Raw genomic sequence first — 21,368 nt, forward strand, 5'->3', positions numbered from 1 at the left:
CCACCAGAATATGATAAATGGTGAGATGTGCATTGCATTTTTTTAAACATAGGTGAGTCATCAGCCCCTCAGTAAATAAGAATGTATACGATGATTGTGACCTATGTAGACCCTAGCAAGAACAACTTCCTCTATTCTGTTTCTGTGAAATGCTTAATTTCAGGCTTAATCTCATGCAATATGTTTGTTAGTGCTTCCTGCCATGAATGCTGCCATTAGGTAATTAGCTTTGATATTATAAGCTGTCCAAAGTCTGTATTTTGGGATGGTCAAACAGTACACAGAAAAAGTATGAGTGGATCTAGCAGCTGCATATATAATCTCATTTCCTTTAATTCCAATGTTGCTGAGAATCTAGCACAACTGACGATCAAAATTAACGGTCTTCATTTGGTACAACAGTTGTATAACCTCACAAAGCACTGGATGTGGATTATACACAGAAGATGAGATGGCCGATAATGAACTCAATGAAACTGTATAAATTACACGCTTTTGGTAGCATTTGTCTTTTATATGCGCATGTGTAAGCTGAATGGTATGCAAGTCCTGTATAATTACTGCAGTTAAGAGAAATCTGGTGGGATATAGTAATATCAGAAAACACAGCAGCACAATCAGCAGAGATCTCAGATCTTGAACCATCAGTACAGATAGGCAAGAAAGCAGAGTCAATTGCTCTGTGTGCATTAAACAATTGCAGGTAAACAGATTTTTTTTATTTATTTGTATGGGGTTTCTCCCTGTTCTTCCACCATCCCTTAGGACAGGCTGAGTCCTCCTGGTGAGGGATTAGTATGTATTTTATGACTGTAGATCTGTCTGTGTTCACGAGCTGGTTTGCATGTTCTGAAGGGAAAAAAACCCTAGTTTCCATGTGAAAAAACCCTCTACATATGAGACCAGCTGACTCGCCTTTATTCGAAAGAGACCAGATAATGGCTCCTTACTTCATGGATGGGAATCGAACCTGGGTCTTTCCAACCAAAGGGCTTTGTCTATACTGACTGAGCTATGGAGGGTCTAGGTAAACAGATGACGAAGTATGAGACTTCTGCAGTTGTTGAAAGTTTTTCCACGGTGTTAAACTATAAGTTAAAGATGCCAAGAAATTATATTCTTGGTCTAATCCTTTATCCAGGTGTAAACCAATAAAGTTTGCATGTGAAGTAACTTCACAACTGGGCAACTCATATATACAGAGGAAATGCAATTGTGGTTCTAAACCAAACAGACTACATGGGTAAGCTTGTCTCTTTACTTTTAGATCAGTCTACCTACCTCCACCTACCTACTCTACCTACCATAGAATATGATCCCACCAGCTCCCAAATCAGAACACTCAATAGGCTCCTTAAGAAGGTTGCCTCTTAGCCTGTGGAAGTGACAAACAGATTAAAACTTTTTAACTCTAGACCCCCCCCCACACACCCACAGATATATGGACTACCAAAATTTCAAAAGCAAAATGTACCATTACATTCCATTGTGGATGGCATTGATTCCCCCACATATAAATTACCCAAACATTTAGCCAAAGTGCTCATGCAATATACTGGCAATACATCCTCATGCATAAAAAAACTCAGCTCACTTTAAAGTCAGTATAGAAAATCTCTCACTCCAACACACTAACATAATAGTCAGTTTTGATATCTCCTACTTATTCACCAACTCAAAGATACCTTAGACCTCATCTAAGCCAAATTTCCTCCCAATTTCTCAGCCCTATTTCAATTCACCATGTACTCAGGCTATTTCATTTTGCAAGGAAAATTCTACAAACAGATAGAGGGGACAGCCATGGGTTCTCCACTCTCCACACCTGGCCAACTTCTTTATGAAGACCTTTGAAGAAAAAGCCTTAACTCTGTCCCACATAAACCCACTGTTTGGCTACACCATGTGGATGATGTGTTCGCCATTTGGCTGCATGGTCTGGATACACTCCACAATTTCTCAACACACTTTCTTAAACAATCAACACCCCAGGGTCCAGTTTAACTGGAAAAGAAAAACAACAATAGTCTCACTTTCCTAGGCACTCTGATTACATGCTAGCCTGATGAATCCCTGGCTTTCTCTGTTTACAGAAAACCTACACATACAGGTAGATACATTCACCAGCAATCAACCCCCCCCCCCTCCACACACACACACCCAACAATATGGGATTATAAAAACTATATATAACAGAGCAAAATTAATCAGTTCAGATAACAATGCCCTAACTACTGAACTTAACTGTATACTTAACACCTTCTTAGATAATGGCTACACTCCCCCCAAAATAATCCAAAAAATATTAAAATCAGTTATCCACAACCCCTACCTCTCCTTTTATAACAGAGATTACTCTAAATCTATCACCATTCCATATATCTGGAATACATCCAAAAAACTAACAAAAATCCTAAGAAAATATGACGTCACAACTAATTACAAATCACATAAGAAATTGGCATCTCTTATCTGCTCCACCAAAGACCAGCCACTTCCCCTAGACCTACCTGAAGTATACCAGGTCTCTTGCAGTTACAAATTACAAACTGTTCTACTACTGCCAAACAGTCAGGACAGCCAATATCAGGATATCCAAATACAAGGACTACATCAGGTTCTACCAATACAGCCACTCAGGACTTGCTGACTGTACATTGGACACCCATCACAGAACACACTGGAAGAAGGTCACTTTATTACACTGCAGCAATTACAAATATGAAAGATTGTTCCTTGAATCAGACTCAGCTCTGAAAAACTTCCCAAACCTCAACAAATTTGGGTGCATGAGACTGTCCCAAATTTGGGAAACTTACATTCTAAGATCATCGGCCAACAGCCAAGACAGACCAGTTTAGCTTGCTAGGGAGCACCATTAGGACTCTAAGACTGACTTCAGTTGCCTTTCTTCAGCCTCCTTTGCTTAGTGTTAGTGCCTGCATGCACATATCATTCTTTTGTGAAGATGACAATGTAACATTGCCAAAATATAGGTAGTTATTAATTATAGTTTTTATAATTAATAATATAGTTTACATTGTCATTTCCTAAAAAATTAGAAGTAAAGTCAAGAGAAGTGTGGAAGAGAGTGTTGAAGCAATTTCCACTCTTTCACTGATAGGAGGCGGGGAGTGTGGGAGAGAAATGAGAGAGAGAGAGAAAGATTGGAAGCTGAAATAGTCAAAGAGAAAGGATGAATGAATCTATTTAAAGTGACATGTATGGAGATTTGATGATTCAGTGTATGCAGAGTAGAGTGCCAAAGGAGTGCTTGCCTGGTGGAAAGATAATGCGGCAATGGCAGTGAACAGGGTTGGAAGTGTAGAGGAGATGGCAGTAATGATTAGGACGAATGACCTGAGAGGTAACATTAATCAAGTGAAACTTTGTTAACTGAGGAGGATGTTTTAACACAGATAGAAATCAAAGGATATAGCATATTTCGAAAGGATAGGGAAGGTAAACATAGTGAGAGTGTGGCAAATATCAGTGGAAATAACACCAATGGCTTTGAGAGTATGGTGTGAGATATCTGTTTATAAGACAAGATATTTAGTGAGATACTACAGACCAGGGAATATAGATGGTAATGAGCAGCAAATGTTTAGGCAAATTAGTTTATCAAGTGCAAAGTGAGCAATCATTATGTGGGACTTCAATTATAGTGATATAAACTGACCAGCATATGGGAAAGGAAAATGAGGATCGAGAGTTCTGGCTTTGGTCATAGCATCAGAGGATCTCATTGCGACTGAGATGGCACACCATTACTGCTCAATCTTTATGTCAATGATATTGTCACATGGCTACAGGGAGATGTTCAGTTATTTGCAGATGATGTGAAGCAAAGGAGGATTGTTAGTAATAGTGCAGATGTTTTGAATCTTCAAGAAGATTTGAATAAGCTGGAAAGTGGGCAAATGAATGGGTAGTTAAGTTGCAACTAAATGTAAGGTTTTAAAATTTAAGATGATCCACAAATGGGATGCTTCACACTGACTTGGTGAAGTTATACTGGTAGAAGTGAAGAAAGCAAGAGATCTTGGAGTCATTGTGGATAGAGATATGAAGTTCTAAGGACATATTACAAAGATTGTGAGGACATATCAAAGAATTGTGGCAATGTTTAGGAAAAACATTAACTACGAGAGACAAAAGTGTGCTGGCCCCAGGGCCAGCTTAACACGATAAGCAGACAACACGTCACATCTGGGTGCCTTCTTCAAGGGGATGAAGTGAGTAGAAAAAATAAAATAATGACACATTTTATTATTAGCTTTTAAATGTGGATATGCACTAAATATATTGTAATAAATATTGCAACTCTTAATAACATTTAGCAAAAACTGCAAGTTGTTTTTCACTATGTAGTATAGAGCTGGCAGAAGCACTAGACAAGCTGGGCGTTCACCCAGAGCATCACATTACAAGGGGGGGGGGGGTTAACACTATCGGCTTTCTTTTTTACATTCACCAGTTAGGACGTGAGGCATGCACGTGTACCCAGCTTAAACTATTATGAAGTGACATTTGAACATTTTTTGTAAATCATCGAATTGTTGATTGCTAAACACACAATGAATGTGTAGTTAATTCAGAGTGAGGTAAGTAGATTCAAAATTTAACCTGAGGCTTTACAAATGAAAGAAAAATGTATGCATTTCTTTAAGTATTTACTTATATTTATTTATTAATGGAACTCTTGGAACTGAATTATCAATAACTACTCTATCTAATTTTCTATTAGTTTGAAAGTTTTCCACAGACAGAATTCAATATCTATTGCTTCATTTCACAGTTTGATAAAAGAAGTAAGTCAATAATATTGTTGCATCTGGCAAAGCAGATACTTTCTAATTCTAGACTATTTCTTTGCAATTTACAATCATTTGTGGCTCATTGGTCTAGGAGTATGATTCTCGCTTAGGGTGTGAGAGGTCCCAGGTTCAAATCCCAGACGAGCCCAGGGCATAATTTTGCCGGCCTGGTTGGCCAAGTGGTTAGCATATCCGGTCTCCAGCCAAAAGGCTGTGGGTTCTAATCCTGCCATGGGCATGGATGTCATCTACACAAATGCTATATACTGTCCACCACCACCACTAGTATTGTCTGTGAAAATACTAGTGGTGGTGGTGGACAGTATATAGCGTTTGTGTAGATGAGGTGTTTGGTGTATGAGGTTGAATGGTGGAGAAGCAGAGCTGTAGAGTAGGTGCCCTCCCTCAATGAGTCTTCGAATCCCTGGAAGTATCAAATAATAATAATAATAATAATAATAATAATAATAATAATAATAATAATAATAATTTGTTCAGCTTTCTGTTGATATTATTCTAAGTTTTAGAAATTCTATTCTATATTTTTTTCATATAAAAACTATCTACATGTATGCAACAAAAAAGAGAGTTCAGTAGTTTTAGATTTTTTTTTCTTAAAAAATTCCAAATATGATGACTTTCACTGCTGCTGGAAATAACTTTTGTCTTAGAAATACTGGACAATAATCTTCTCAGCTAGCAGGTAAAGGCTAAAAGCTTAGATTTCTCTCAGTTGGAAACTGGATGATGAATGGCAATACTGTAGCACATGAAGTTAACTGAGGCACGGCTGTTGCTGTTACCCCTCAGATGACATATGAGCAAATGAGCGGCTCTGCTCGGTCATGGGGTGAACCTGCCACAAGGTAAAGCCAACACTGAGAGTTCTTCTCAGTGGCAGGATGAGTCACTGACAGGAACAATGCTGAGTTTTTGGAGTTTGACCTGTATTTGAACATTCAATAAAGGTCGAAACTGGTCTGGGTAATGGCCCTTCCCTTAATGCATAGCATTATACATGTCTGCAAGGAGATGTGCTTTGCATTATGGGAGATACTAAAAGTAGTGATGAGAGCTTGGTCCACCTTTACCACGAGTTGCATCAGTCCTGAGGATGCTTCAGGCACAAACTTTGTTTGCTTACAGTTGGATAAAGGATTAAACTAAGTTTATTATAGTCTAACCAAGTGGGAAAAAACTTCCAACATTTTGGAAGATGTTTACAGAAAAAATCGTGAAATTATTTCCATGCTAATTTCTGTGCTTGTGTTAAACAATTGTTTTAAATTATTCTGAAAAAAAAATGCTATCAAGCAAAATTTATTGCAATAAATAAGGTTTGAACATTACTTTTTATTTTACCTTGCACTACTACAATGTGGAGAAATTATGCATGTCATGTTGTTATGTTTACAGATTTAGATATACTGCTGTTTGAGAACAACTGTTTCTGTTTTTATGAACAAAACAATTTAAATTGCATTACATTCTTATTTCAAGGCTAATTTTAAAATATCGCAAAATTATATTCAGTAGTATTTCAAATGAACTCACAGTTGAAAAATGAAACAAACTGCTATTATTATTATTATTGTTATTTGTAGAGCGCTGATTTCAACAATAATAATAATGCTGTTTCTTTACTGTTGTAAAATAACCTTTCGTGGGTGGAAGCAACATAAATATATAAATATATATATATATATATATATATATGTAGAAAGTTTTTTTACCTTGGGTATAACATATGTTAAAGATACCAAATGGTTTTAATCCTATTTCCCAAGTAAGCACACAGACAATAAGTCAAAGTTTGTGCCCGCACGGAGTGCAAGTCTGAGGCAACTCGTCTGATCACTATTCTTAGTATTTACCTCTAATGCAAAGCACATCTCCTTGCAGAGATGTATGATGCTATGCATTAAAGGCAAGGAGCCACTACCCTGACCAGTTTCAACCTTTACTGAGGTCTCATCAGTGGGAGCCAGGCTTAGAAATACCAAGGTTTAAGTAATACAGAGCTTATAAACTTTATCAAAACAAGTTGCCATAAGGTGCTTTGACCTTATTAAATAAAAAACCTCAGGATGAGAGATAGATGTAGAAAGTTTTTTTACCTTGGGTATTATATACGTTAAAGATAGCAAATGGTTTAGATAGCAAATGGTTTTAATCCTATTTCCCAAGTAAGCAAACAGACAAGTAACTCAAGTTTGTGCCTGCATGTAGTGCAAGTCTGGGTGACTCCACACATAGTGCAAGTCTGAAACAACTCGTGGTAAAGGTGGAATAAGTTCTGATCACTATTCTTAATATTTACCCCTAATGCAAAGCACATCTCCTTGGGGAGATGTATGATGCTATGCATTAAAGGCAAGGGCCACTACCCAGACCAGTTTCGACCTTTATTGAGGTCTCATCAGTGGGAGCCAGGCTTAGAATATTAAGAATAGTAAATACTAAGAATAGTGATCAGAGCTTATTCCACCTTTGCCACGAGTTGCCTCAGACTTGCACTATGTGTATTTGTAGAAAGATCTGTTCACCAGGATTTGAAGGGGATGAAGTAAACTTAGAGGACAATGATAGCAGGATTGCACATCATTGATAATGAGGATAGACTGAGGGTATGCAGACTACAGAGTTTGGTATAGAAGGCAAAGAAGAGATATGATTGAGGCATTTAAGCTATTGAAGGGTGTTATCGATTAACACTGAGACAATTTTTCATATGGCAGAAAGAGAGAAAGGAGCAAGGACAAGAGGTCATCCCTGAAAGTTGCAAAAGAAAGTTGTGAATAAAAGGGTAAGAAGTTTTTGCATGGAGAGTGGTAGGAGCATGGAATACATTGCCTGAGAGGGTTGTGAATGTGCAGACTGCAGATGAGTTTAAGGAGTGGTGTGATAGAATTTATGTTGACCAGTTTTGACCTCCCACGATGAGTCTTGTGACTCCAAGGAGGTCAGTATAATAATAAGAATAATAATAAAGACTTGTCCATCATATATCTGATAACACAAGAAATATAACTTCAGCTGTACACCACTATACTAAACTATGATAAGGAATATGATAAGGAATAATCTATGATAAGGAATTGACAGCGTATACTAGAAATATAGATTAAATAAACTTTAATATATACTTTCTGATATTTCGGCGAACGTCACGTTGCCATCTTCTTGGGAACTTACTACAAAGACACGTGCACACAAGTACTAATAACAGCAAATGAGACTGACGCTAGGAAGCTAGCGTTTTCCTAAAGTCCTGAGGGTGCCCCCTGACGGGCTATATTGGTAGTTCTTGGCCTTTGGGCTGAAGTTCTTCTGATAAAAGTTTCCCAAATTTGGGGCAGTCTCATGCATTCAAATTTGTTGAGGTTTGGCATGTTCCTAAGGGCCGAGGCTGATTCCATGAATAGTCTTTCATACTTGAACTTGCTGCGGTGTATTACTGTGGCTTTCTTCCATCTTATTCTGTGGCGAGTATCCAGAGCATGGTCTGCAAGCCCAGAGTGGCTGTACTGGTGAAATCAGATGTAATCCTTGTGTTCTGAGATTCTGATATTTGCTGTCCTGCCTGTTTGGCCAAAGTAGGACAGTTTACAGCTGAAAGGGACCTGGTATACACCAGGTAGGTCTAGGGGAAGTGGTTGGTCTTTGGTGGAGCGGATAAGGGATGCCAGTTTTCTATGTGGTCTGTAACAAGTGGTCAAGTCATGTTTTTTTAAGATTTTATTGATTTTTTCCGAGGTGCCTCGGATGTAGGGAATGGTGATGGATTTAGAGTAATCTTTTTTGTGAAGGGGAGGGGGTGGTGGGTTGTGGATAACTGGGTTAAGTATTTTTTGGATTTTGGAATTACTTAACTCAGTTATCCACAACCCACCACCCCCTCCCCTTCACAAAAAAGATTACTCTAAATCCATCACCATTCCCTACATCCGAGGCACCTCGGAAAAAATTAATAAAATCTTAAAAAAACATGACTTGACCACTTGTTACACACCACATAGAAAACTGGCATCCCTTATCCACTCCACCAAAGACCAACCACTTCCCCTAGACCTACCTGGTGTATACCAGGTCCCTTGCAGCTGTAAACTGTCCTACTTTGGCCAAACAGGCAGGACAGCAAATATCAGAATCTCAGAACACAAGGATTACATCCGATTTCACCAGTGCAGCCATTCTGGGCTTGCAGACCACGCTCTGGATACTCGCCACAGAATAAGATGGAAGAAAGCCACAGTAATACACCGCAGCAAGTTCAAGTATGAAAGACTATTCATGGAATCAGCCTCGGCCCTTAGGAACATGCCAAACCTCAACAAATTTGGATGCATGAGACTGCCCCAAATTTGGGAAACTTTTATCAGAAGAACTTCAGCCCAAAGGCCAAGAACTACCAATATAGCCCACCAGGGGGCACCATCAGGACTTTAGGAAAACGCTAGCTTCCTAGCTTCAGTCTCATTTGCTGTTATTAGTACTTGTGTGCACGTGTCTTTGTAGTAAGTTCCCAAGAAGATGGCAACGTGACGTTCGCTGAAATATCGGAAAGCATATATTAAAGTTTATTTAATCTATATTTCTAGTATACGCTATCAATTCCTTAAATATTAGTTATCATGTTTAACCAGCATATAAGCCTCTCAACAAGAATATACTAAACTATATAATAGGGAGGGAGAGGGGAGAGAGAGAGAGAGAGAGAGAGAGATGAAGAAATAAAACACAATTTAAGGTCACTCATACTCCAATTGGGTGTGTGTGCGCGTGCGTGTGTGCATATGTGTGGGTGGGGATAGGCATTACTTTCAGAATGTATACCTCATTATGATATACATAGTTGAATACTATATTAAATTAAATACAGTTATTGAATTGAATTAAAAAAACATCAGACAAATTTCTCACTGTAACATGAGTGAAATTTCTTTAGCCAACATATATGACAAAATGGACCTGAAGGCAATGCAAAATGGAACTGGAGAAGAAAGCTTCAGAAATCCAACAAGTCAAAATATTTCTCTTTCTAGTAAAATTTGAACTCCTTTTTTAAAATTATTTTCATTATGTTTTGCTTTAATTTTTAATGTATTCATTAAAAAATAACCACATAATAAAATAAAACTATGATATGGGCTAATAAAAGTAGGCATATCTAATTAGATAATATTTTTGACTTAAAAGGAATAATACGGATAAAATTCCAATTAGTAACATCATAATTATAAAAAACAGAATATTTACTGTTATATAATAGAAAATGCCAAAAAAGTTTTGAAATTTCAAAAAACTTAAAAGTTTTAAATACAATTTTAAAAAAGCTCTAAAATGATTAAGAACTTTAAAAATTTTTAACGCTTGAAAAAATAACTTTTAAAATTATTTCTTCAAGCTGCCAAAAGCAGTTTCAAGTTTCTTGAACTTTTTTTTAATTACCCATTACTTATAAAAACAAGCATCCTCTTAAAATTTTAATTAATTTATTTATTTTTATTAGCATCAGTCTTAGTATTCTTTAAAATATAAAAAAGTTCCTCTCTAATATTTGGAATATGAAGTACAGAAAAGTCATACCTGATGAGATGCTACATCAGCTTCAAGTAAAGCATGCTTTTTCAGTAGATTCTGAACACTTGTTAAATCCTAAGGAAGAGAATTATATGTAAATATATATGAATTTAATATATAAAATCAACAAAAGAGAAATCAAACAGAGAAAAACCTTTAATAACAATGGTGTGAAAAACTCATGAATTTAGAATTATTGGGTGTAGGTTGCCTGTGAGTTGCTGAAAGAGATATTATTATAATTATTCAGGATCTTCCATGGAGTCACAAGACTCATTGTGAGAGGCCCACCATAGAAAACAAAATCTATCATACTACTCCTTGAACTCATTCACCATTCATGCTCTCTCTATTACTAATGCATTCCACGGTTCAATCACCCTCCATGCAAAGAAACCACCCCTCACTCTTTTCGTCATGACTTCCTTTCACAACTTCCAGGGATGGCCCCTTGTACTTGCTCCTTACCCTTGTTCTTTCACCAAAAGATAGACCTCCCAGTGTCAACTTTGTAACTACCTCTCAACAGTTTAAAAGTCTCAATCATCACTCCTTCTAACAAGCAAACTTTGCATCCCTATTCCCTCAGTCTATTCCTCAAAACTAACCTTGTACAGTCCTGATATTATTTTTGTTATCCAGCTATGCACTCTTTCCAAGGTTAATTTATCATCTTCAAATCCTGGGGACCAAATCTAAGCACAGTAGTCCAGATGTGGTGTGATCAGGGCTTTATACAATGAAATCACAACTCTTTCATTTTGGCTGGTTAGTGTCCTTCTCAGTATTGCAGAAATTCTCTGGGTTACCATCGCCACCTTTGCAATATGTTCCCTGAATATGAGGTTTCTATCACTCATCACCAAGATCCCGTGCCTCCCCCACTTCCTCTAGTACAATTCCTCCAACAGAGTATGCAGCTTCCCATCGATGTTTATCAAACTTCAAGACTTTCCATTTAGCTGAATTAAATTGTTACTCTATTCATTTGACCACCTGTCCAGTTTATTCAAATCCTCTTGAAGAGCTACCACATCTGCACTATTACTAATAATTCTTTCCAGCTTCACACCATTTGCAAACAACTGAATATCCACCTGCAATCCATTGACAATGCAACTAATATAAATGTGTTTCAGTAAGGAAGTGCCGTGAGTAGACATATTACTTAAAATTATAATAACGAACTTAACTCGTAAAATATTCTTTATTAGTAGAATTTTCGCTTCAGTATCACAGGCATCATCAGTACAAGTACAAAGGCTAATTAAACAATAGCTGACATATTCACAGGGCACCACATAAGTAGCTAAAGTAAAATAACTAAAACCGGCCATTGAATTTCCTAAACTTATTGAAAAAAAAAAAAACTATATATATATGTGTATTACAATTACAAAAGTTAGGAAAGATTAGCTGATTTATAGAGTACCAACTCCTACAAAGGGAACAGATGTTGACCATCGGATCTATTTAAGTTATGTGAGTGAAGTAACATTTCACATGATTCTGTGTAAAGCTGTCCCACAAAGAACTGACTTTTGTCTTGTTCCAATGAACTCTATGTCTAGTGTTGATGGCATGTTCTGCAAGTCCAGGCTGTTCAGGTTCAAGGAACTGAATATACAACTTGTGTTCTTCTAACTGGATAAGAGCAGATTTTCCTGTTTGTCTGAAATATGATAACCCACAAGAGTAGAGAATGATAGATACCTGGATAGCTGAGATGGGGGAGCTTATCCTTTGGAGACATGAGGAATGTGGAGATTTTTCTGATGGGTCGAAAAGCAACACAAATATTTAGTGGTTTTTAACACTTTAGCTATGCGTTTGCTAATGCCTTGCACATAGGGGAGAGTTATACACGTTATTTCTTCTGTATTTGAAGAGGATGCTGAAACACGACTACTCAACACTCTTTTTATGAAAGAATTCTTATATTCATTGGATAAAAAGGAGGAATTAATATATCGCAATTCTTTCTGTGCTCTTCTGAAGAACAAAAGGAGCGGGCTCGATGAACCAGTGTTTTTATAGTACCTGCCTTTTGACTGGGATGGTGAGGTGATTCAGCAGATGTAATGGCCTGTATGAGTCTCCTTCCTATAGACTGTGAATTGTAGGTTACCATCTGGTTGGCGAAGAATTAAGAGATCTAGAAAGGCTAACTGTTTATTTACTTCTGCTTCTAAGGTGAACTGGATCCTTGGATGAAGTGCATTTATTTTTGAGAGACAACAGTTTCTCTCAAAAATAAATTTTTCAGAAGTGCCCTTCCATATGGCAAAAATGTCATCCACATATCTGAACCAATAGTTAGGTCTAGGCGAAATGTTGTCAAAAATATGTTATTCGAAGTGCTCCATGAAGAAGTTGGCAATAGCAGGAGATATAGGATTACTCGTTGCTGTTCCTTCGATTTGTTGGTATAACTGGAATAACTTTATAACTAGTAGGTATAACTTTTGAAGGAAAAATAACCAGACTTTATTACAAATTCAAATAATTTGACTATGGCTGGAGGAAATTCTTGGTGCAGTAATTCAATGCTGTCTGCTAACGGAACATTCGTAAATAGAGAAACAACAACTAATCATAATATCCAAATCGTCTATATGAAGATCCGAAATTTTATTTCTGAAATCCCAAAAAAATTTTATATACGTAGCAGTTCTTCTAGTTGAAGAAGTGAGTAAATTGAAATTTTGAAATTTTGAAATTTTGTAAGTGGGACAACCTATATAGTTACTTACTATTATAATAATGGAATTCACAAACGTAAAATATTCTTTATTCATAGAATTGTCACCTGAGTATCAGGGGCATCATCAGTACAGGTACAAAGGCTAATTAAACAATAACTTATATTCACAAAGCACCACCTAAGTGGTTAAGGTTAAATTTCCTAATTTTATTTTTTTAAAAAAAATAAAATTATAAAAAAAAATAATAATAATAATTGTTTTTAAAATAAATATATATTAATATAATTAACGGCTATTTTAGCCTGTTTTTGTTTAGGAGTGTCCCTTATATTTAATACATTGGCTAACATAACTCAAAAGGGGTATATATATATATATAATTTAGGACATTACGGGCGAGTGTAGAAGGCAATTATGGCAGAATAAAAAAATGTTGAAAAATTATGTACATACCTTGATTTTGGTTTAAAGATGCCTTCTAAATCCAAGCTCTTGTGGAAGGAGGGGGGGGGGAAGAGAGGGAAAGAACATGGGGATGTACTTGGGACACCAGAAATAAGTTTGGGAACCCGGGTTACAATTAATAATATATATATAAATATATATATATATTATTTTGTTGTGGGGAGAGGGGGGGAAAGGAAGGGTATCCTTATGTGGAAACTGGGGCATAAGGATACCCTTCCCCTTCCTTTCCCCCCCCCCTCTCCCCACAACAAAATAATATATATATATATTTATATATATATTATTAATTGTAACCCGGGTTCCCAAACTTATTTCCCGTGTCCCAAGTACATTCCCATGTTCTTTCCCTCTCTTCCCCCCCCCTTCCACAAGAGCTTGGATTTAGAAGGCATCTTTAAACCAAAATCAAGGTATGTACATAATTTTTCAACATTTTTTATTCTGCCATAATTGCCTTCTACACTCGCCCGTAATGTCCTAAATTATATATATATACCCCTTTTGAGTTCTGTTAGCCAATGTATTAAATATAAGGGACACTCCTAAACAAAAACAGGCTAAAATAGCCGTTAATTATATTAATAGTGTTTTAGAGGAGTAGCATGGGAATTTCCCAGAAATTATACTTAATAAATATATATATATATATATGTGTGTATACAATTACAAGTTAGGAAAGATTTGCTGATTTATAGAGTTCAAATCCGCAAATCCATTCAAATCTTGTCCTGTTAGTGTTTTTTTGGGGTAAGGATCGAATACTTCTGTCTATGCTATGAAACAAATCTATTATGGGTACCTTATTCTGAGCAACAGCGAAATTATGACTTTTTGACAAAACAAAACGTTCGCTATCTGTTAGCAGATGGCCAGACACATTAATAACTACTCTATCTGTATCACAGACATTATTGCTGGATCTGGGGAGGCTCACTAGTGAATCCAACTTACGTTTTAATCTATCACGCAAAGCATTAAAAACCTTTTGGTATGACGTCAATGATATGCGTAAAATGGTGTTGAAAGTTTCAGCCTCTAATACTTATTCTAGAGAATTCTTGATATCTACAATTTCTTTATTTAAGAGGGCAAGAGATTTTTTTGCTTCTTGTAGCTGATAATTTAACAGTGACCTACTGGCTTTTAAATAAATCTGATGGGCTCTTTGGGACCTAAAAACTTCTTTTAATTTACAGCAGGTAGGAATAACCGGAGCCATCTTACAGCACTTTAGGAATATTATTCTGTTAATGCATTTAGCCTTCTTAACTAATAATTTACCATATCTTTACCATTATTATAATTGTAAGTAATATGTCTACTCACAGTACTTCCTTACTGAAATTGATATCGAGATTTCACGGAGAGTCTACTTCCAAACAATGTGCTAGATATGGTTATTCTCCTTTATCCATACTGCCAGTCTATTAACCTACTTATCTCTGCTCATCATGGTGCTCTTCCGTCACCAAATAATGTAATGAGCTGTTTTAGCCAATTTTGCAAAATGTCCTCTAAATTTCAACTTCCTATCCAACCAACACCTACAAATCCCTGGTTTCATCAATTTACCAGAGTACAGTTCCATCAATGTGGTACAGAGCTCGTAATCTTTTCATCCCAAAATGCATAACCTTAAAATTTGCCAAATTAAACGGACATTTATTCTCCTTTATCGATACTGCCAGTCTATTAAATCATCCTACAAAATTTTATCAGCAGCTTTATTGACTACTGTCCTACCCAACTTTCTACCATCCTTGGCAAACAAATGAATATTTCCTCTCATATAATTTCCTATATCACATGTACAAATTAAATAGTTGTGGTCAAAGTATAAAGCCCTGTGACATGCCACTATCACAAACCTTTTACTGGACTCTGCTCCTGAATAAACTACTGTCTGATATCTCTCCATCAATGACACTGTTATTCACTTTACCCAATTCATATTCATCCCAATTTGTTGCAATTTATTTATCAGAATTCCATGCAGTATCCTGTACAAACTTATCAAAATCCACCAGTTTCGCTATATACCCATTACATTGATCCAACTCATATGTTACTATATTATAAAAGGTGAATAAGTTATTGAGATATGACCCTTGACAAAACCATGTTGTTCCCCATATAGTATCATATTCATATCCATTATTGGATTTTTTCTTTAACTAACCTTTTCAATACCTTGCTTGCTATCATGGTGTTCTTCCAAGGATGGTCCCCTAGTTCTCCCAACACCAAGCCTGTTCTGAAAATTTTCTTTGGAATTAATCCTTTCAGTAATTTGTATGTCTTAATGATATCACCCCTTATCATCCCTGAGATGCTGATCACTTGATAATTGCTATCTTGGTCTTGGAGCTATTTTCCCCTCTTTCCATCCACTTGTAACCAATCCAGAGCTGAGACTTAAGTAAACAATGTGGTCCAAGACACTGCCAATTCTCTAGTGCCTCATAATACTTGAGCTGGTATGCCATCTAATCCCAACAGCTGAAGTCACATTAATGTTCTGTAAAATCCTATGCACTTTCAGTCATCTATCTCTATTTCCATATAAGCTTGTTACTCCAATATCTCCACCTGGATGATATACCTTGCATTCAGCATAGCTCCCATTTCAAAAGCTAATGAGAATACTGGGTATGAATTAACTTTGGAAATTGGACTAAAGCAGATCATTAAACAGATGGTGAGGGAATTGGAAAAAGTTGAAGGTAATTATAGAGTCATCAGAAGGACAAGCAGCAAAAGGTATGTCATATAAAGATAACCAGCTAGTTAAAACTGATTCTAAAAAGAAGAATGTTATATGGTATGGAGATTTCTATCAAAAATCCTGCCATAGATGACCATGTGATTACTTCTAGTTTTCTGGGTGCCAAAAGCAAAAATTTAACAAACGAAATTGAAAAATAGGAAAAAAAGTAAAAGAGATGATAGTTTTTTGGCAAGAAAAATTGATTTGTCTAGTGATAAATACAGTATGAGAGAGGATGTGAAAAAACTGTTTGAAGAAGTGAGAGGCGAAGAATGAGAAAGTGAAAATTGTAAAAGTGAAAATAGATATGAGAGTAATGAATTAAGAAGGGCTATGCTGGTAAACAATTTGATGCATAGGCTGTGTAGAAAGAATGCTTGTGAGTATTTGGATGTGTGAAGTGAGTATGAAAGAAGAATGGATTTATATAAGAGAGACAGCCTACACTTGAACGTGTTTGGTATTGAGAGTCTGGAAAAATTATTAACTGGTATGAGACCTAATAAAGAGAGTTATGATGGGAGAAATGGGGAGAATATGTACAAAAGAACCACCATGTTATTTAACTGTGTTAATGACAAGAATGTGCATTATCATGAAAACAATTACGAAAAAAAAAAAACAATTGTGTGTTCATCTGGTTCAGACTTATTAAGCAAATGCAAGGATGTCAGGATAAGCAAAGCATTAGATAAGAATAGAGATCCACAAGTTGTTCAACTGGGTCCAGCAGACCAAAGAAGTGAATATACAAAAAAAAAAAAAAAAAAATAGGCAGCCTTATTATTGAAAGTTTATTTTTCACTTGGTTAGACAATAATAAATTTAGTTTAATCCTTTATCCAAGTGTGAGCAAACAAAGTTTGTGCCTGAAATTATCTTCAGGACTGGGGTAAGGTAGTACAACACCGGCAACTCATTGCAAAGGTGGAGCAAGCTTAAGCTCAGTATTGGGAACACACTCTCCTCCTGCACCTCTAAAACTCGAACCTGCCCTATCCCTCTAACATTAAAACTTACTCCTCCATGATAAAATTCTCCAATAAAGTGTTCATTGAACAATTCCACTATGTCCTCTGGATCAGTCACACTATTCCCATTTTTATCCCACAATGTCATTCTTCCACAATCATTTATCCTCCTACTGGCCACATAGCTAAAAATTCAATAGGATTTTCTTTGGATCTTAGCGCCAATCTCTTCTCATATTCCAGTTTCGCCTTCCTTACCATACTGTCACTCTCCTGGCCTGTGTCTTATATTTTTCATGCATCTGCTCTTCCCCTATGTCCTTATATCTCTTCCATAGCTTCTTCTTCACATGCAGTTCATGTTTAATATTGTTTGTCATCCACTTTACTCCAAACTGTGTCCTCTTCTTCACTTGTGGAATACGGTTTACTATTGCTGCTAACAAATATTCCTTCACAATTTCCCAAGCACTAATGATATCCTGGCCTTCCAATGAAACTTTCCATGAAACTTTCCATGAAACTTTCTCAAGTTCATGTCTAAGACTATTATAATCACATGCTTATAATTCCACATATATTCTTGTCTCTTTGATACGCCTGCATGTCTATTCATCTTCCAAGTCAAAACTACATGGTCGCTCTCTCCAACTGGCGATTGAGACGTCATCTCAGTTATTATCAACTCTTCTGATGATATGACCAAATCCAAAATTTGAACCTCTTGTGCCCTCTAATACAAGTTTCCTAAGACATTTGTTCCTCAAGAATTCTCGAAATTCCATTCCCTTATTACTGAATGCATTTTCCTCTTCCCAATTTATACTGCAGTAGTTAAAATCTCCCATAACTATCATTCTTCTTGCACTTGCCAAGCTCAACTGACATTTCCACTTGTGGAAATGTCAACATTCCCACAAGTGGTCACAACAGGGGTGACCACTTGTGGGAATGGGTACTTGGGAGAAGGGGGACGACATTAGGTAACACTGAGCCCAGTGGAGACCCAGGGGGTTATGTTGGATATAGAAACAGTGGCATTTTTATGCTTTACACTAATGCCAGGAGTATCCGGAATAAAGGAGAGGGAATTGGTGGCACTGATAGCATCAGCCTGGTCAAAGATTATTGGGATCACAGAGATGTGGCTGACAGAAGAGGATATAATAACAGGAATAGCAGTAGCAGGGTACAGCATTTTTTGGCAGGATAGGAAGGGAAAGCTTCGTGGTAGAGTACTGCTTATGATAAGTGACGACATGTCCTCTAAGAGTGGAAGCTTTGGAACATCTCCTGGTCCCCAACCTCTGTGCTGCTTGGTTTGTAGCAACACCCCACTAAATATGCTGTCTTGGCCACCTCTACTTCACACCATATGCTTTTAAAATCATTATTGTCACTGCCTTCCAAAGCCTCCACATAAGTCATCACTTATCATAAGCAGTACCCCACCATGAAGCTGTCCCTTCCTATCCTGCCAAAAAATGCTGTACTCTGCTACTGCTATTCCTGTTATTTTATCCTCTTCTGTCAACCACATCTCCGTGATCCCAATAATCTTTGACCAGGCTGATGCTATCAATGCCACCAATTCCCTCTCCTTTATTCCAGATACTCCTGGCATTAGTGTAAAACATAAAAATGCTACTGTTTCTATATCCAACATTATCCCCTGGGTCTCCACTGGGCTCAGTGTTACCTAATGTTGTCCCCCTTCTCCCAAGTACTCATTCCCATAAGTGGTCACCCCTGTTACCATCAACCCTGGGCATTCTAGTTTCCCTGCAATGACACACTCACTCTTTAAGAACAGCAATCTCTCCAGATGCCTACGTCCTTTCTCATTCAAATGCAAGCGGCCTCTCGCATACAATTCCTTTCTGTCCTCAAATGCCCTCCAAGCATCCACATATTCCAATCCTCTCTTCTGACACATTCTAGCTATTATGTTATTCAATATTTCTGCTCTTCTGATCAGCTCGTCACAATCATAACTAGGCAACACGCACACTATCTTTCCTCTCTGCATCTTGTTTCGTACAACGTCAAGCAAGAATCTCATATCTCTCACTGCCCAATTTACATTACCTCTCAAGTCATTTGTTCCTACCATCACAATCATCTCATCCACCCTTTCACCCCCTCTTAATTGCCGTAGCCATACTTTCTATCGTTCCTCCAGGCAAACACTCCTCACGATCCTATCTTGCACACCATGGATCATTGAGTCCCCATACATTACACCCTGTTCCTTCATTGCTCACATACATTCCTCACTCTCTCTCCTCTAACACTTTCTCTCTGTGTTCCTCTACTTACCTGCCTTCCTGACATCCCTCTATCCCTGGTTCTAGTGCTCCCTTGCATTCATCTCATTCCTTCTCTCCTACTGTTTTCATTCTCTCCTCTTCTATCATTCCCATAACTCTCTCATTCCCTCTCTTCAAGTGTCTTATTCTGTCCTCTTCTATCATTCCCATATCTCTCTCTCTTCCACTTATCCTATTTGCTACTCTTCTATCATTCTCATAACTCTCTCTCATTCCCTCTCTTCCACTTATCCTATTCTCTCCTCTTCTATCATTCACATAACTCTTCCATTCCCTCTCTTCTACTGTTCCTATTCTCTCCTCATCTATCATTCCCATAACTCTCTCTCATTCACTGTCTTCTATTGTTCCAATTCTCTCCTCTTCTACCATTCCCATAACATTTCCCATAACATAATATTTCAGATTACAATTTATTTTTAAACAGTCTACAAGACAAAGGAAAGTGTAAATTGTCTGGGGAGCATTTATTCATATATTCTTAGTATAAAATAGTAATAAAAGTATAGCTACTTCAAAAAGACACATATCTAAACTAGCAGTAAATGTATTTTTCAAATGTGCAGTGATTTCTTCTTTGTACTGTAAGAAAATACCAATAATAAGAAGAAGAACAAAACTATGTAGTATTTTCTTTTTCATTGAATGATAGTTTTGAAATGGTAGATGAGATGATTGTGACCCTACCATCAAAAATGACTTGAGAGGCAGAGTAAATCAGGTGGCAAGAGATATGAGATTTATGCTTGAGGTACAGAAGAAGACTCAGAGAGAGAGAGAGAGAGAAGATAGTGTGCGAGTTGCCCAGGTATGATAATGACGAGCTGAGTAGAAGAGCAGTAATAATGAATGGCATGATAGCCAGAATTTGTAAGAAGAGAGGATTGGAATAGGTGAATGCTTGGAGAGCATTTGAGGACAGAAAGAAACTGTATGCAAGAGACCGTATACATTTGAACTAGGAAGGATGCAGGCATCTGGAGAGATTGATGTTCTCTGAATGAGTTAGTATGTCAATGCAGGGAAACTAGAAGTACCAGGGTGGATGGTAGCAGGGATGGCCTCTTGTGGGAATAGGTGCTTGGGAGAATATATCAGGTAACACTGAGTCCAGGTTAGAGTCAGGAGGTGGGATAAGGATAGGTACAGAAACAGTGACATTTTAATGCTTTATACTAATGCCAGGAGAATCTGGAATAAAGGAGATGAATTGGTGGTGCTGATAGCATCAGCTTGATCTCTGAGACATGGCTGATGGAAGATGATATAATAACAGGAATAGAAGTAGCAGGGTACAACACTTTTATGAAAGGATAGGAAGGGAAAATGCAGTAGTGGAGTACTGCTTATGATAAGTGATGACTTATGTCCTTTCAAGGTGGAGGGTTTGAAGGGCAGTGGCACTGATGGTTTTGAAAGCATATGGTGTGAAGTAGAGGTGGTCAAGACAGGATATTTGGTGTGGTATTGCTACAAGTTAAGGAGCACAGAGGGTGAGGAGCAGGAGATATTTAGGCAGTTGAGGTTGGCAGGTGCAAGAAGAATGATTGTTAATGGAGATTTTAACTACAGCAGTATAAATTGGGAAGAGGAAACTGGATGTAGTAATAAGGGAATAGAATTTCTAGAATACTTGAGGGACAAATGTCTTAGGCATCATGTAATAGAAGGAACACAAGGTTGAAGCATTTTGGATTTGGTCACAGCATCAGAAGAGGTCCCAT

The 21,368-nt window shown here is 37.2% G+C and overlaps 1 protein-coding gene across 3 annotated transcripts in view; it reads right to left on the minus strand.

Moving 5' to 3' along the window:
- LOC150103955 (spectrin alpha chain-like) overlaps positions 1 to 21,368 on the minus strand; it is an 850,682-nt gene that overhangs the window by 517,494 nt on the left and 311,820 nt on the right. For all 3 annotated transcript variants that reach the window (XM_090397194.1, XM_090397195.1, XM_090397193.1), the window contains exon 18: positions 10,410 to 10,478. In XM_090397194.1, coding sequence (XP_090253320.1) covers positions 10,410 to 10,478 — 69 coding nt within the window. The remainder of the gene's footprint in view (positions 1 to 10,409; positions 10,479 to 21,368) is intronic.

The sequence above is a fragment of the Typopeltis vanoorti genome, chromosome 8 (genome assembly GCF_054136105.1).
Source record: "Typopeltis vanoorti isolate ZY-2024b chromosome 8, IOZ_Tvanoo_1.0, whole genome shotgun sequence".
In the NCBI taxonomy this organism is placed as follows: Eukaryota; Metazoa; Arthropoda; class Arachnida; order Uropygi; family Thelyphonidae; genus Typopeltis; species Typopeltis vanoorti.